Below are 15,500 nucleotides of genomic sequence, written 5' to 3'. Positions count from 1 at the left end.
ACATAATTTCGCTAATGTTGAAGGTTGGGGCAAACACGAATTGAATTGTTTACGCGCGTATTTATATCCTGATGCGGAATAGTAGTGCAACGTTAGAGCAAACTTTTTGACAGCTGGTGAAAATTTGATAATGCTTCGCTTTCCTTTTTGTTGTTTCTCTTGAATACTCGAAACCATATCGCGTGTGACTTCAGGAAGTGAGGAGATTCCGTTACTTTTTTCTTTTTTAGATCTTCAATTACCTTGCAATTTTTTCGTATCAAGCTTTTAATTTTTGATAACCTCTATTCGGACAGAAGGTTTCGGATTTTATAATTTTTTTTAAATTATGTGTTTTAGGAGAATTAAGTGCTGATTAAATGTCTAAATCCGATGAAGGCGTATTTGAAGGGGTAGAACGTCTTGTTTTAGAAATTGTGATATCCGGTAATGGCCATGGCGTCTCAACAGCATCGTTTTTTGCAGCATTCATGGTTAATCCGAAGTCACAACCACAGTTTGGAAAAGAGACCTGAAACATATATTGATTAAGGACCTTAAGAATTAACCTATGACGAGTAGAACACTTTTCGCCGATCTTAATTTTAATAACCTACCATACGACGTTTAAGGGATGTGGAAAGATTTTCTTTCCTTTGTTCATCATTTTCTTTGTTACATGAGTTATCATTATCATTTTGCAATTTATTACTTTTATTGATGGAGCCATTGTAATGTTATGTTGTACTGAGTTCTTGGCAATAATTGATCTCAGTTCCACTTCACTGTCATCTGGTTCACTCATTAAATCTGCATTTAGTTGTTTCAGTGACTTTAGTTCACTAATGGCATTTTAAAGTTTTAATTGCTCTTCTGGTAAACATCGGTGGCACCATTTTATAGCACTTGGCCGACACACACCAAACAGTATATATAAGTGAAGGAAAACAGATGACCTACAGAAGAGAGGGAAAAGGATCATAAATATGTATATATGATGAGAAAGTTATAGGAAGTAGTGATAAATACAAAGTAATATTACAGATTTGTACTAAAAATACAACATACTAATTTGGTATATCTAGAAGTGTTACAAATAGCAATTTTAGAACAGAAGGTATGTTTTAAATAAGTTGCTTACTAAAACTTCGAATCCAGACTTTTAAAATAAGGTTTATTTGGTTGTGTAAGTTTTGTCTGAGACAGTTTAAATACTTCTTCGTGTTTACTTCCACAAATCCGTAAAGCGAGAATAAGTCTGTCTAAGTGTCTGGAGGGACGTCTCTCGTGCATTACGAGAATGTACAAAATTTGAAGCAGTGAGTAATTGGTTATCAACTAGGATATTGTTATGGCAATATCAACAACATAAGAACAGGAAAGCAATACTCCCCAGGTACATCATGGACGTCAAAATGTATGTCGTTTCCTCGTAACAGTCGTTGGATTTTGATTTCCCGCCGGTAAAACCTCCCTCCCTTCAGATGGATTTTTGATTTACGTGATCAACTGTAAGTTACACTTTTTTCTTTCATTTACTCTATATTATCAAAATTAAGCTTAATTTGCTATACTCCGCGAAAAGCAGGAGAATCTGTGTGGTGTAATTTATAATTTCTTCAATCCTTATACTCCACACCAAACATATCTTCGGCAATATACCCTCTACGCACGTTTCGCTCCGAAACCGGAGCATCCTCAGGAGATGTTGACTTTACAATGAACGATTGTTAAGTGAAAAATTCGCCAAATGTGTCGCCTTTTATACCTTTCTGACCCCCCACCTTATCTATCTAAGCCCCTCCCACCTCATTAGTGCCTTTGAATATGTTCAATAGAGGTGAAGTTGATAAGTTTATTTGTTCGTTTAGCAATTCGAACCTCCCATTTCTATGTTTAATAATTTCTAATTGTTCCCTCAAATCAAGTCTTAAACCCTTTGTCGCAAGCATTTGATATTTCGTACGAATGATTACTGGCTACGTTATGTCCACTGTCTAAAATATGTTTTGCAAAATGAGATTTTTCAGGATGGTTATGATTGAAGGCTGCCATATGTTCTTTGTAACGCGTTTCAAATTTACGTCCGGTCTGACCCACATATGTGGCGTGGCATTCAGAACATTGGAGTTTATATACCCCTGATCTGTGCTTATTGTCCAATCTGTCCTTACCGTTACAAATAACTCTAAGTTAGTTATTTGTTCTAAAAGCCACATGAACGCCATGTGACCTAAGTATCCTTGCTACACGCTCTGATATAGATCCGAAGTAAGAGCTAGTTCAGACATGGCGGATTCCGCGCGGATGCAAATCGCGCGGTTCTAAACGCAAGTGTTCAGACAGGCGCGGATGTACATGCGGAGTGCCGTTATTCGCATAGGGTGACAGTCCAATCATGGAAGTCGAAGAAGCAATATGTGTGTACTTGTTGCTCCGTAAAAAAGAAAGAAAGAAGAAACGGCAGTATTGGGTGCATCCAATATTACGCGATCGGTTTACTCATGGTCAGTTTCAGACTTTATATCCAAAATTAAGAAGTTTTGAACCAAAATTCTTCAATTATTTGAGAATGTCGATAAATTCATTTGATGAATTATTAGAAATGATGAGTAAACAAATTGAATCTAATGATACCCATATGAGGTCAAGCGTGTCCCCAGAAGAAAAACTCGTGATCACATTAAGGTAAGATATTTATTTTATACGTCAGAATATATATTTTGTACTATAGAAGACTGTGAATCGTCAGTGCTATTGCATGATAAAGGCGATGGAGACTCTCCTGGTACTATTGTAGAATATCCAGTGAAATATCCTTGTGGGTTTGAATATTGTTGGTTTTGCCAAAATACTGCATTAGGCGTGTTTTGCTGGCTCGTGATATGAATAGGCGATGGTAATTTCTGCCCTTTCTGTATTACCTGGAGCAATTCAATTTTAGTAGCCAATCGTTTATTTTCTGGAACTTTCTTTAACTCTTTATACAATGACATGCAAAAAAGTTTATCATCATCATCTTGCTTTGACATACTTTCTTGTATTTGTCTTTGTATTTTATCTCTTGATTCAATACTATTTTCTAATATGTTAGCCAATCGCTCTTCTGAAGTAATTTTAGTTTTCTTCCTTTTATTGGGTACCGGTTGTATTTCACGTGCATTTACAAAATTATCTAGCTTTTGGTCAATGTTCCGAATTTCTTCATTTTTGGCTTCATCTATGTTTGTGATAGTTTCTTTGTTTTCTATCGTCTTCTGAAGAAAAGAAAGCCGGTCGAAATACATGTATTTTGAACCTTTACATGCACCAGAACCAGAAGGAATTGATTTGCCTTTCTTGAATTCCTTATTATAAGCATCACGGATGTTCTTCCATTTTTTTTGTAATGATACACCTGGAACAGAAATCACTATCTTTAACAAATATAAATACAGTAGCGGTTAGGTAATTCAAGACACTCATTATGCTTTAACTAGCGGACCCGGCAGACTTTCAAAACGATACAGATTAATATTTTATTTTTCAGATATCTGGGTACTGGTTGTTCCTTTGGAGAACTACATTACAACTTTCGTCTTGGCAAATCTACAATCACAGGAATTGTCCGTGAAGTATGTGAAACTCTGTGGGAAAAAGTCACAAAAAACGTCATGCCTGAACCCAGCGAAGATATATGGAAGAAAATAGCTAAAGATTTTGAAAAATATGCAAATTTTCCCAATTGCATAGGCGCCATAGATGGCAAGCATATAAGGATTACAAAACCCAAAGATTCGGGTTCTTTGTATTATAATTACAAAACTTTTTTTTCCATAGTACTGTTGGCACTTTGTGATAGTAACTATTGTTTTACTTTCATAGATATCGGATCTTACGGAAAAAGTAGTGATTCTGCAATTTTTAAAAATTCAGCATTTTATAAAAGGTTAATAGAAAAGTCATTACACATACCAAAACCTAAACCAATATCTGAAACAGATCCTAAACCATTGCCATACGTCATAGTTGGCGATGAAGCGTTTGGTTTATCCGAAAATGTAATGCGACCCTATGCAGGTAAAGGGCTATCATATGAAAAAAAAATATTTAATTACAGGTTATCAAGAGCTCGACGTTTTATTGAATGCACTTTCGGAATTCTGGCAAACAAGTGGCGCATTTTTCATAGGCCTATAAACGTGAATATAGACTTTGCCGAAGACATAATAAAGGCCTGTTGCGTGCTACACAATTTTGTTAGAACTAGAGATGGTATACAGTATGAAGATACTTTACATACTGCGCCAATGAGTAATCTTATTACATTACATGCAGGAAGGGGTACACCATCATCATTAAACATTAGAGACAAATATGCTAATTACTTTGTGAATGAGGGTCGTGTAGAATGGCAAGACACGAAAATATGAAATTAAAATTGTTACAGTTCGCGCCAAATAACTAAACTCAAGATGGCGCGTCGCGTTGGTGGGTTGTACATATTACAGTTAATAGCTATACGTTACTGTGGTAACGTGATAGTTTTCCCGCGCTCGTTACGTACCGCCAAACAACGTTATACACATTTCAGTTATTTGGGGTGGACTGTCTATTACAAAACATGTAAACTACCCTGGTAAAATGTATAATTAAATGTCTACTGACCAAAAAGAACCTTCTTTTCCAAAGAATCCTCATTTTCTCCAAAAATCTCCACCAGCTCCTGCCAAGCTCCGTTTTTAATCGTTTTGTTAGAATATTCTGCACATTGGATGTTCCACAAAGCAGGTCTTTTTTCCACCTCATCGATGAATAGCTCGGTGTCGAAGCGATCCATTGTCACCGTCCGATACGCGCGGCTTCCGCGGAGCAACTGAACGCCCTCTAGGTACGTCAAGTAAATAAAACCGAGCGGCGACCGCGCGAATTCATTTTCTCGGTTGAGCCGCGCGGATTGTCAATCCGTGCGGACAGGTATGAACGATTTGTAAGGCGCTAATGTAATTAGGATCCGCGCGGTTCAACCGCGCGATTTGCATCCGCGCGGAATCCGCCATGTCTGAACTAGCTCTAAGTCAGACTGGTCTTATACCTATTCAGTTTGTCCAATGGTACGGCGTATAACTACTTAGCAATCAGCCTCTGTTGTTTCTTTTTAATAATGCTATCAACCAAACCTGAATTGTTACCATTTGCATTTGCCATGTGATTAATGACATATAACTCTTTCCTATAATCCTCCTTAGTTAATGGAATGGATAACAATCTATGAACATAATTAAGAAATGCTGCATATTTATGCTGCCAAGGATGACAAGATGAAGCTGGTATGGTGTTATCTGTATATGTAGGCTTACGATAAATCTCAAATCGATGCTTATTGTTACAACGAGTTATTACCAAATCCAAGAAATTTAATGAATTGTTTTGTTCCATCTCTAATTTGAATTTTATTTTTGGATGAATTTTATTTAGTTTTTCCACAAAAACATCTAGCTGTCTATCGGTCCCCGTCCAGAATATAATTATATCATCTACGTATCTATGGTAATACAAAATATTATTATGAGTTACTATGTTCTTATTTTCAAAATAATCCATAAATATTTCAGTCATTAAGGGACTTAGTGGAGATCCCATAGCTAATCCCTCTCTTTGATGATAGAACATATCATTAAATCTAAAATAATTTTGCTGCATACATATCTGTGTTAATTCTATTAATTCTGCTACTTCTCCTGGATGTAGACGTTTAATTTCTAATAATACAGTCAAAATACGTAAAGTTTCATTAACTGGAACATTAGTAAACAGAATGTCCACATCCAATGACAGCAATTTGCAACGGATAGGTACATTTATATCTTTGATTTTGTTTACTAATTCAATACTATTTTTGATTGCAAATTCTGGCTGAAAAGAAGTCTTCAATTTTAAAATATAATTTAAATGTTTGGCTAAATTATATGCTGGGGCTCCAATGTGTGAAACCACTGGACGTATAGGAATATTTCCTTTATGTATCTTTGGTAAGCCAAACAATGCTGGGGCCCGAGGATTCATTTCAATGACTTTCTGCTTTAATGATGTTTTAGGGAATATGTATTCTGATTTATTTATAGCTAATCTAACTTTTGCTGCAAAATGTTTAGTTGGATCAGAAGATAGTTGCGAGAATTCATCCCCTGTGATGACATCTTTAACTTTGTTTACATACTCGTTGCGGTCGATAATCACAACGGCATTCCCCTTATCAGCTTTTGAAATTATAAGATCATTATCTGCAATGGTGTTCTTTAAAGATCTTAATACTCCGATGTCTCGATTATATTATGGGGCTGTAGGCGTAGTTTTAATTTCATGCGCAACTATATTCTTAACTATGTCATCTTTTTTACTAAGAGACACTAATTCTGCGTCTTACTACTTAATTTAACACAATTTATAAAAATATAATAAGGAAAATTAAAAATTAAAATACGAGCAGCTAATTTCACACACGACATGGAAGCTTGACTCGTAGTCTATAACGGTCGGACAATGTGTAGTTTCAACGCGTCATAACGCGTCAGCTACTGGATTGCCGCTACCGTTAATATGCTATATTACTGCTGCATTTCATTATGTGCAGTTGCTGCCTCAATCGTCTCGGCGTCTCAACGAGAACTGGCTGTATCGCTTTTTGTAGTAGTTTTTTGATTTCGAGCGGGTCAATCACAGCACGTCTATTCTTATTGAGTCCTTCATAGATTTCGTAACCAATAGCCTACAAGGGCATAGCCTTTTTTATTTTAGTATAATCATTTATGTATGATAGCCATGCATTGTTGATGCTTATATCAAACAGCTGCGCAAATATGCCGATATACCAACTTCGTGTCTCGAAAGGAGTTCTGCATAGCGAGATGAGCATATCCGCCAAATCTACAACACCCATATGTTTATTATACTCTTTGACCAACGTGTCCAGTGGTCAAATGATTTCCAACTTTTTGTTTGCAGTCGCTTTTGATTTTCTCTACCGGTTCTGTACTTACAGAAGTACTGACCCACGTTACTACTTTGTTGTCATTCCAAAGAACAACTGCCAGGCGATTTTTGTCACAAACTTCTTGGTATATCTCATAAGATCCTCGAGCGTTTTTCTTCATTTCTTTTTCCGTACGTAAAAACTGCGTCTGCTGCTCAGTCTATTTTTTCTGATGGTGGCCAATCTAAAATGCCGTTGTTTTCTCTCAGTATTCTACATACTTCTGGGCATTAAAAAAAATTGTCGTAGTTTTTGAACCTCAATTTATTGGGTTGGTCTTTCATTTATTTCATTCTTTCATAATTGCCGGACTTAGTCCCTTTGTAAGGAATCATCATTTCTTCGATGCTGAACTTGGTCTCGACTTCTTGAGCTTTTGTTCTTATTTTTTCAACTATGGGCCTAATCTTGTGATATCGGTCACTATTATCAGTGCCTTTTTTGGGCATGAGTACTTTATTTAGATGTTAAGTAGTACAATGAATTATTATGTAATAGATAACCTTACTCAAGTTTGCCAACACGCATGTTACTTGTTGAAGATCCATTTTAATCAATGCACCAATCATCAATTCTGATCCTCGGTTTAATATTTTCCGCAGCGGCCTCTCCATCTGACTGATTTGATACCTATTCGTATATTGCCCTAAACACTTTCTTATCTGGAACGGACGCTTGTAAGCTGGTAGTAACTTCCTACTCCGTCCATCATCGGTTTGGCTTTTTAATTTACCAGTACTAAGTTTCTCTCATTATATATAGGTTTTGGCTTTTATGCGGTTTCTGTCGAATCTTTGTTTCTGGGCATCTTTGCATGATCTTTGTTTGCATTAATATGTATATTCTCAGCCGCATCTTTACGTAATTTGGTCATGTCTATATTATGTTCACTAAAACTCTCAAACCCGGGTCCTAGACTATCACCATCAGTACGTAGCCTGTACCCTAAGAACACCTCACAAGGAACTGCTTTTATTGTTTTATGATAAGAACTATTAATTGCTTGCTGTAACTGAGTTTTGCACTCATCCCAGCAATCTTCGTCTAAATAGTTTTATGGCCAATTTAGATAGGCCTTTATTAGATTAGCATTTAGCTTAGATAAGCAGTAAACCTCAAAAATTTTGGACGTGAAGGCGGATCCGACATTAGTAATAAGTCTACGAACATTTCTGAATTTTTGAAAGTATTTAAAATTCTATTTCCAGTCTTTCCATAACCAAGCCGTCCTTAAAATAGACTCGTACCAGGTTTTAGCGGAAGCCTTGAGCTTATTAAGAGCTTGATAACGAACAATACTATCGGACCACTTAAACGTCGATGCATAAGATTCTATTACCTATATTTAGCCAGGCAGTAATCGGTTATGGATCAAAGTCAGGTATCATGTTATGTAAAGTATTCGTATTTGTACTTGCGGTTCCAGCATTGTGTAATTTTACCCTTTTTCGTTATCGAGATGTCATCGGTGGAGTGTTTGTACCACTGCTAGAGCTGCTCTCCGTCGAACTGCTACTACTCGAATATCGTGTTCGTTTTGACCATTTTGTAGGCTAACTGTTAAATTATACAACTTCTAATGTGGACAATGTTATGTCGTAAAACCACAACACTCCGACTCAAATAAGTATTAACTAGGTAGTTAAATGACAGTTAAAAACAAATACAGTTACATAAATTCAATATATAGCGAAACTATCCACACAAAAACAGAAAACACTCGCGCCTGAATCCACCTCAAACCCCAGTTTTTATCGCGCCCGCGCTCTCTTGACACCAGCGACGCCGCTTACGCCGCTTACTTCATCGGGGTTGCAAACATTTGCTTGACTATGTGTATCAAATGTTGTTTACAATAACTTTCGTTTGTTCCAACATATTCTGTAATTTCGACATGCAATTTTACAAATAATTTACTTTAACACGTACACGCACTGCTATTGGTTACGCGAGCTATTTTAATTAAAATTTTAACCAGGCAAAGGATATATTTAAAACAATAGATTATATCACATTAAAATACACTTAATACGTCTGCCACAAAAAGACACACACACGTTTTCCAACTCGACCAGTATTTTGTGGTTTTGGTGGACATGGCTACAGCTCAAGTTGATTATTTATACACCCATAGCATTTTTCGTTTCATTCTTATTAATTTTGGAAGACTCAATGCCAATTCTGCGTTTTATACAAGGAGCTACGAGATGAAAAACAACATGCTCTTTTAGTGAATCCTTTGATTATTGTATGCACAACGTAACCGGTTATGGCACTTATATTCATCAACGATATCTAAGATATAGTAAGTGTAATATCAAAGAAAATAGTAAGTGGCCAACGTCTAGTTTCTACTAACATCATAAGTACCACACCTTTTGTCTACAATATCCTCACCAAATCATATATTGTTATAAAATGTTATTATTTCTGGCTTAAATTTCTCTGCTGTTTTTGAATCAATATGTCCATCATAGTAGTTGAGTATACAAGCACCCCTTGTTCGGCTTGGGCTTATAGGATACTAAAGTTCCTTGTTTTTGAAAGACAAAAATTAAACTATTATCACTTCTGTCACGTGTGATTTTGATTGTGATTCTGTAGGAGTTCTTAACATTGAAGTATATTTGTAAATCAATTATCCATGGTTACATTACAACTGGGACCATTCAATGGAGTAAGCACAATATCCACAACTTTATTTGACTGTTGATATAGAACAGGAGGCTGGGCGTATATCTTCATATGATAAGTATAAGGTACTTTTACATCTGCCAGTAAAAATAATGTTTTTCCATACTTTGCGGGTTTATTTGGAATGTGCCCTAAAAGGGCAACGTCCTCGAAAAGCAACAAGCTGTTCATCTTAAGTCATGAACTAACTCGGAATGAAATATTGCTGACAGCTACTGACCAGTTTCTCGAATTGATTTGCCGCATCTCGCGTTGTATTCCAAAAATCTTTCAAATTACTTCTCCCGGATTTTTGAACATCTATTACAATAAGCATGCCAATATACCTTGCAGCATGCTAATACTCTCATTTCTAAGTTATCGGTTTGTTTAAGCATCTCTTTCTCTTGAAAATTTAAATTTCAATATTTCCATATATATATATTGGTTAAATTTGTTAAGATTTCTATGATAGACTCATCCAAGAATATTTGAAAATATTCTAGCTCCGACGGCGCATTTTTTGCTGCCTCTTTTGGCCCTGCTAGTTGCGTTCGGATATTCTGAGTACGTGTACTTGTGTTAGGCTAAGGATATTTTTTCCACTTCGTACCATTTATAGACTTGTAATAATCGCTTCTTAGAGAACTTGGGGGATATTATCCTTTGAATCGGAATTTGATGCTGGAGTTTGATCATACCTGGTTCGCTTCTATTAAAGTTTGGCTCTGTATCACTTCCTTCCTGTTCCGAGTCGTTATTATGCGGAGATTCTACCAGGCAGTCTTCATCTCTTAGCTCCTCTTCACTATCACTATTCACTAGCTATTATATCCTCATCGGTACTTACTTCTTCCGACCATCTCAAAAATTTAAATTAACGACAAAAATAACACGCGAGTGCCCGCGCGCTCTACTATTGTAGAAATTTATCTTTCCAGTCAAATTTCTCACACGTACGGTCGCGCCGGTGGCAGTGGGGTCACTGATTATATTCGTTACTTCATTGTGGAAGAATACTAGGAATGAGAGCGATATTTACAATTAACGTTAAAATTTTAAGAAATGCATACGTGTTCCACTGGTAGAATTCGCGACTACTGGAGTATTAATCTCAACGAGTATTAAAAACGTCATTTACATAAATATTCAGTCAAATTAAATTTCAATGTACCAAACATGTCACAGAAATAATAATTTGATTAGATTTTTTGATGAAGTTCCTCAATTATTCATAAATTAAAATAAATAATATTAATTACAATTTGTCACTAAAAAGCTCGATAGAATGATAACCTCTGCTCAAAAAAAGCAATATACCTTCCAAACGATATTAAATTCATTTCGTAACATAAGCAACCTGAAGTGGCAGTGTCACGTTTGTCGGAGGATGGGCGTCCGGGTCCTCTAGCAAACGACTCTGCAAGCGGAATGTAGGGCGTCCCCCCGACTAGGTGGTACGACGACTTCCGGAAAGTGGCAGGCATCCATTGGATGCAGAAGGCTGGGAGTAGAACGACTTTGCGCTTCTTAAAAGAGAGAGAGGCCTAAGACCAGCATTGGATGCATATTGACTGATGATTATACAGTCCACATATTTACTGCACAAAGCCGAACGCTGTTGATACACAGACATTTTTATATATTGTTGTATATTTTGTGAGAAGCGAGGTTGTGAGCAACGGAACGTACCTTGCGGCGCCGGTCTGCCGGCGGCCTAGATGGTGGCAACCTCTTGACATGAACTTCTCTGCCTCGAAGCTTCTGCTGATATGCTAAGTCATGATGCTCACGGCACAGTGTCGATGATATTTCGTTGAGATTAAATACTTATAATCTGCGAAAACACGTGTTATCCCGTCCCGGGATAGTTGGCAGATATCAATCAGGGAAAGGTTTCGTTTGTTATTCTATGATTCCATACCTAACATGTATATTTTTTCTCCCTTTAGATTTGTGCTGAAGCCTCAACGCGAGGGTGGCGGTAACAACCTGTACGGCTCCGACGTGCGCGAGGCGTTGCTGCGCATGCGTCACAGTCGTGAAAGAGCTGCGTACATTCTCATGGAGAGAATATTACCGCCTCTTGTAAGTATACTTTACTGATAAAGAATGGGAAAACCTTTTCCCCCTATCATAGTGATAACCAATTGACGTCCACTGCGGGACATAGGTCTTTTGTAATGAGTTCCAAATACCACGGTCTTGTGCCAATTGAGTCCACTACTCAGTCGGCTCCCTACGACTCGCTTGAAACCATCCTTCCGCCTCTTTGGTGGTCTACAAACGCTGCATTTAGGTACCGGTGCGAGGTCGCCATACCAGCACCTTGGGACCTCAATGTCCATCGATTCGCCGAGCTATATGCCCGCCCAAATTCAATTTCCCCCTTGGAAGGAGGAAATCTATTGTTAAAAGGAACCTTAACCCTAGGAACCTAAAGTCGTAACGCCATAATCGCGCGGGAATGTAACGTGTAGGTACTTATCGTGTTTGTGTCGAAGTTAAGAAAACGAAAAGTTATTCCGAATATAGGTATAATTCTAAACGATTCTGGATCTTTCCTTTCAAAATAAAGAAGGTTCTAGGCCTTCGAAGCGGTAGTAGAGGATGCACGACGCGACCGAGTCAGTCTGCTCTGGAAGCAAAGTGAAGTAACATCGAACTGATACTTTAGTGAAAAAAGTGTTAAGTGTGAAATATAGTCACCTTGGCTAACATTCTGGACTACGATTGACCTGCGATTTGAAGTGTGTTCTGAAAATTTGTAGTAAAGAGAAAATTGGTCTCACAAGAATCATCAGGTGTTCTTATTTCACATCAACGTAACACTATTATTTATTTTATTTATACACTTTATCTGTACACCACAAAAAAAATGGATAGTTAAAGATACTGTTGTGTATTCCACCAGCTTGAATGACTTACTTCCACTATCGGTAGTTTAGTGACCTTCGGAATAATAACCTGCTCCGATTTCCGCATTTTTTTATTTATGTTTATAGTTATATTTGATGGACCAAACACAAGACCCATCTTATGGTAAGTGGAAAAACAATCGCCTATAAACAGAGCAACATTTCGCAGGGCATGCAAGGTATAGGACCTACAGTGCCCTGTGCCCACCAACCTTATGCGCAAGTGTTAACCCTCATGTGCCATCACAAAAAGCTGTACTACTGCTAACTGCTACTTTTCCAAGCTGCTCTGCTTTTTTTTTTTAAATGTTTATTTATTTTCAGGTTTCCGGATACGTGGTTCGCCCCGGGGCTTCGGTGCCGCCGCCACTCACTGATTTGGTATCGGAATTAGGCATTTTTGGAGTTATAATCGGGTAAGTATTTTTGACATTAGACCTCGCTTTTTGTGGGAATCTCTTATGTAACTTTTTTGAATCAATAATAGGTTTCATTTCATTTGAGAGTTCAACAAATCAATTGTCAACGAGTTAGAATCTGATTAGGTTGTGGGGGGATCCTCTCTTGTTATTTATTGACTATTTTTTGAACGAGTACCCACACTTGTTGAACATTTTTAAAGTATTTCCAAAAACAGACGGATAATATTGACGGGAAAATGGGCATTCAAAAAATACTTTTTGAAATTCGCTTTAATAAAGCAAATTTAATTATAAATAAAGCTTAGAGAACCGATATACTTTGTGGCTTTAAGATTGTGACTTTATTTGATTTCAGTATGCAACATTGCAATTTGCAATCATTTTTTGTTGCAATTTTGCGGAGATGTGTCTTAGAAGATAAAAGTACCTTGAACTTTCGTTAGAGCTAGTAGTTTGTATTTTTTTTCTCCATCCAGTCAATTTTACTGAATCGTATAAATCATACATCATTTTGTCAGAAACATAGTCAAGAAGAACACATATGTTTTACGCTGTGACAAACTACATCTTTACATATAAAACAAAGACCCCGCCGCATCTTTCTTTCTGTCTGAACGCGAAAAACTGAAAATCTTCCGAACGGATTTTCATACGGTTTTTACTAATGAACGGAGTGACTCATGCGCAAGGTTTAAATGTGCGTTTTAGTATAAGTTTCTGTAAACAGGCTTCAATATAACATGTTTATTAAAGATGTCATACCGACTTGGAGCTTTGCTGGCTTACGCCCCGAAAATGATTGATGATACATAAAAATAATGTACTAATTGTTTAAAATAATAATTATTATCTGCAAAAAAGTCCGCGAGGCTATATACACCTAATTGCTATGCAAGTTTAGGCAAAATAACCGCTTTTTGTTTTAAATTGTCGAACAAAATACGGGTACAATCGAAAAATTGTGACATTCCTATCATGATATTCATCCTGATTGAAATAAATAGTTTTATAATTAAGATTTACTATATACTAGCAAATTCCTTTTTAAATTACTCAAATTGGACCAATCGTTTAGAAGTTACGACGGGTATAGAAATATGAAGAGATCCTTATTCTGCAGCTCTCAACGGCTTAAGGTGCTAGAATGGTAAAAAAACAGTGGTCAATCTCCAATCTCCAGATATTATATTACACAAGTGCCTATAATTACATCGGCAACTAGCAACTAGCTAACTAGTTAACTAGCGGCTGGGATAAGCATGGTAGTGATACTTCCCCTGACGAGCTCTTTCTCAAAAAGGTCTATTTCTGCTCACTATCCCGCAATGAGGACGTCCATTATACGTAATAAAGGAAGCCTAAATTAGTACCTAAAAATCGGAATCTAGTGGAACATTAAATAGTCTAATTATGATTTTCGGACATTCTTCTTTTTCGCAGCACGAAAGACAAAATCTACTGCAACCGTCAGGCGGGACACATGTTACGCACTAAGCTGGCGGACGCCAACGAGGGAGGTGTCGCCGCCGGGCTGGGAGCGCTGGACTCGCCGTTCCTGCTGGAGATGTAGCCCACCATGCCATAGATAAACAGCTGATCGAATAAATTAGCCATTACAATAGATAAGGTCATTCAGAAATGCGATCCTTGTACACCTTAAACAAAAAGCATTTGCAGTCGAACATGCCAAAAGTACTCAAAAATAAACAATTCTTATAGTTATGTACTGTTCCCAACACATAATCAGTGGGTAAAATCAGTTTATTAACATCATAAATCACGACTCTCTGGCCTTTATTGTAAAATTTGCATTTGTATACAAAACTATCATTCGTTTTAGTGTATTGAAACACTAACAACACAGTAAACTGAAATTTTAAGTACTAGGTTTAGGGCTTTTCTGTATTAGGCTCGAATTCGTCGATATTTCTACTGTTAGCGCACTTGGCGGAGCGCTTGTAAAATAAAAATCACTTGTGTCAGAAGTTTTATACAATTCTTAAACAAAATAAATTAAATTTCTACCTCCTCCTACTCTAACTACAAAATAATTAAATTTATTTTTCTCAACACGCCATTGTGTAAAAGGATCGCGTTTTCCCGGAATGACTTAACTTTTTCATTTGTATTTGCATTTACCTTGTTCCTAAATATTTATCTTTTTTACGAAGAGGTGTGGAGTGTTTTAATTATTTAATTTAATAAAACTTTTAATTAATTTGGATATATTTTAATTAATTATAATTCTTCTGAAGTAAAATTCATAACTGGGTTTGGTGCAACTTAGCATTTGTGTATTAATTCATAATATAATGTTGATCTAGAACTATTTGTAGAAATTTTTGTAATTGTATTGATTATATAAAATAATGTAGAAATTATTGTAATTGTATTATAATGTAAAAAATATTAAATGCCGAATTTATTGTTTTCGTTTTTATGTAAATATGCCATACGATTTTATTTACATTTTTATTATATTTGTTTAAATTACAT

General features: G+C 36.5%; 3 protein-coding genes across 6 annotated transcripts in view; 2 read left to right on the top strand and 1 right to left on the bottom strand.

Moving 5' to 3' along the window:
* The window catches only part of LOC120624799 (glutathione synthetase-like), a 49,775-nt gene extending 34,405 nt beyond the window's left edge, over positions 1-15,370 (top strand). For all 3 annotated transcript variants that reach the window (XM_039891558.1, XM_039891566.1, XM_039891549.1), the window contains 3 exons: positions 11,617-11,752; positions 12,907-12,998; positions 14,445-15,370. In XM_039891558.1, the coding sequence (XP_039747492.1) occupies positions 11,617-11,752; positions 12,907-12,998; positions 14,445-14,574 (358 nt within the window). In that variant the 3' untranslated portion in view covers positions 14,575-15,370. The remainder of the gene's footprint in view (positions 1-11,616; positions 11,753-12,906; positions 12,999-14,444) is intronic.
* On the top strand, positions 2,269-4,631 carry LOC120624830 (protein ALP1-like). 2 transcript variants are annotated; one of them, XM_039891580.1, is made up of 3 exons: positions 2,269-2,667; positions 3,509-3,907; positions 4,079-4,631. In XM_039891580.1, the coding sequence occupies exons 1-3, from the start codon at positions 2,378-2,380 to the stop codon at positions 4,389-4,391; spliced, it is 1,002 nt and encodes a 333-aa protein (XP_039747514.1). In that variant the 5' UTR covers positions 2,269-2,377; the 3' UTR covers positions 4,392-4,631. The 2 variants fall into 2 exon arrangements, with proteins under 2 accessions (XP_039747514.1, XP_039747513.1); XM_039891579.1 differs by having other exon boundaries at positions 3,509-4,631.
* On the bottom strand, positions 2,658-4,822 carry LOC120624854. Its single transcript, XM_039891592.1, has 2 exons — positions 4,627-4,822; positions 2,658-3,376 (listed from the first exon to the last, which is right to left on the bottom strand). The coding sequence occupies exons 1-2, from the start codon at positions 4,796-4,798 to the stop codon at positions 2,682-2,684; spliced, it is 867 nt and encodes a 288-aa protein (XP_039747526.1). The 5' UTR covers positions 4,799-4,822; the 3' UTR covers positions 2,658-2,681.
* Positions 15,371-15,500: the final 130 nt, after the last annotated feature.

This window comes from Pararge aegeria, chromosome 1 (genome assembly GCF_905163445.1).
Source record: "Pararge aegeria chromosome 1, ilParAegt1.1, whole genome shotgun sequence".
In the NCBI taxonomy this organism is placed as follows: domain Eukaryota; kingdom Metazoa; phylum Arthropoda; class Insecta; order Lepidoptera; family Nymphalidae; genus Pararge; species Pararge aegeria.
The sequence above is the reverse complement of the archived record's forward strand: the minus strand, read 5'-3'. Positions and strand labels throughout refer to the sequence as shown.

Coding starts and splice junctions, on each gene's coding strand:
- LOC120624854 (XM_039891592.1), bottom strand. CDS start 4,798: ATGGATCGCTTCGACACCGAGCTATTCATCGATGAGGTGGAAAAAAGA. Junction 3,377..4,626: donor GGAAAAGAAGGTTCTTTTTG/GTCAGTAGACAT, acceptor TTTCTGTTCCAG/GTGTATCATTACAAAAAAAA.
- LOC120624830 (XM_039891579.1), top strand. CDS start 2,378: ATGGAAGTCGAAGAAGCAATATGTGTGTACTTGTTGCTCCGTAAAAAA. Junction 2,668..3,508: donor AAACTCGTGATCACATTAAG/GTAAGATATTTA, acceptor TTTATTTTTCAG/ATATCTGGGTACTGGTTGTT.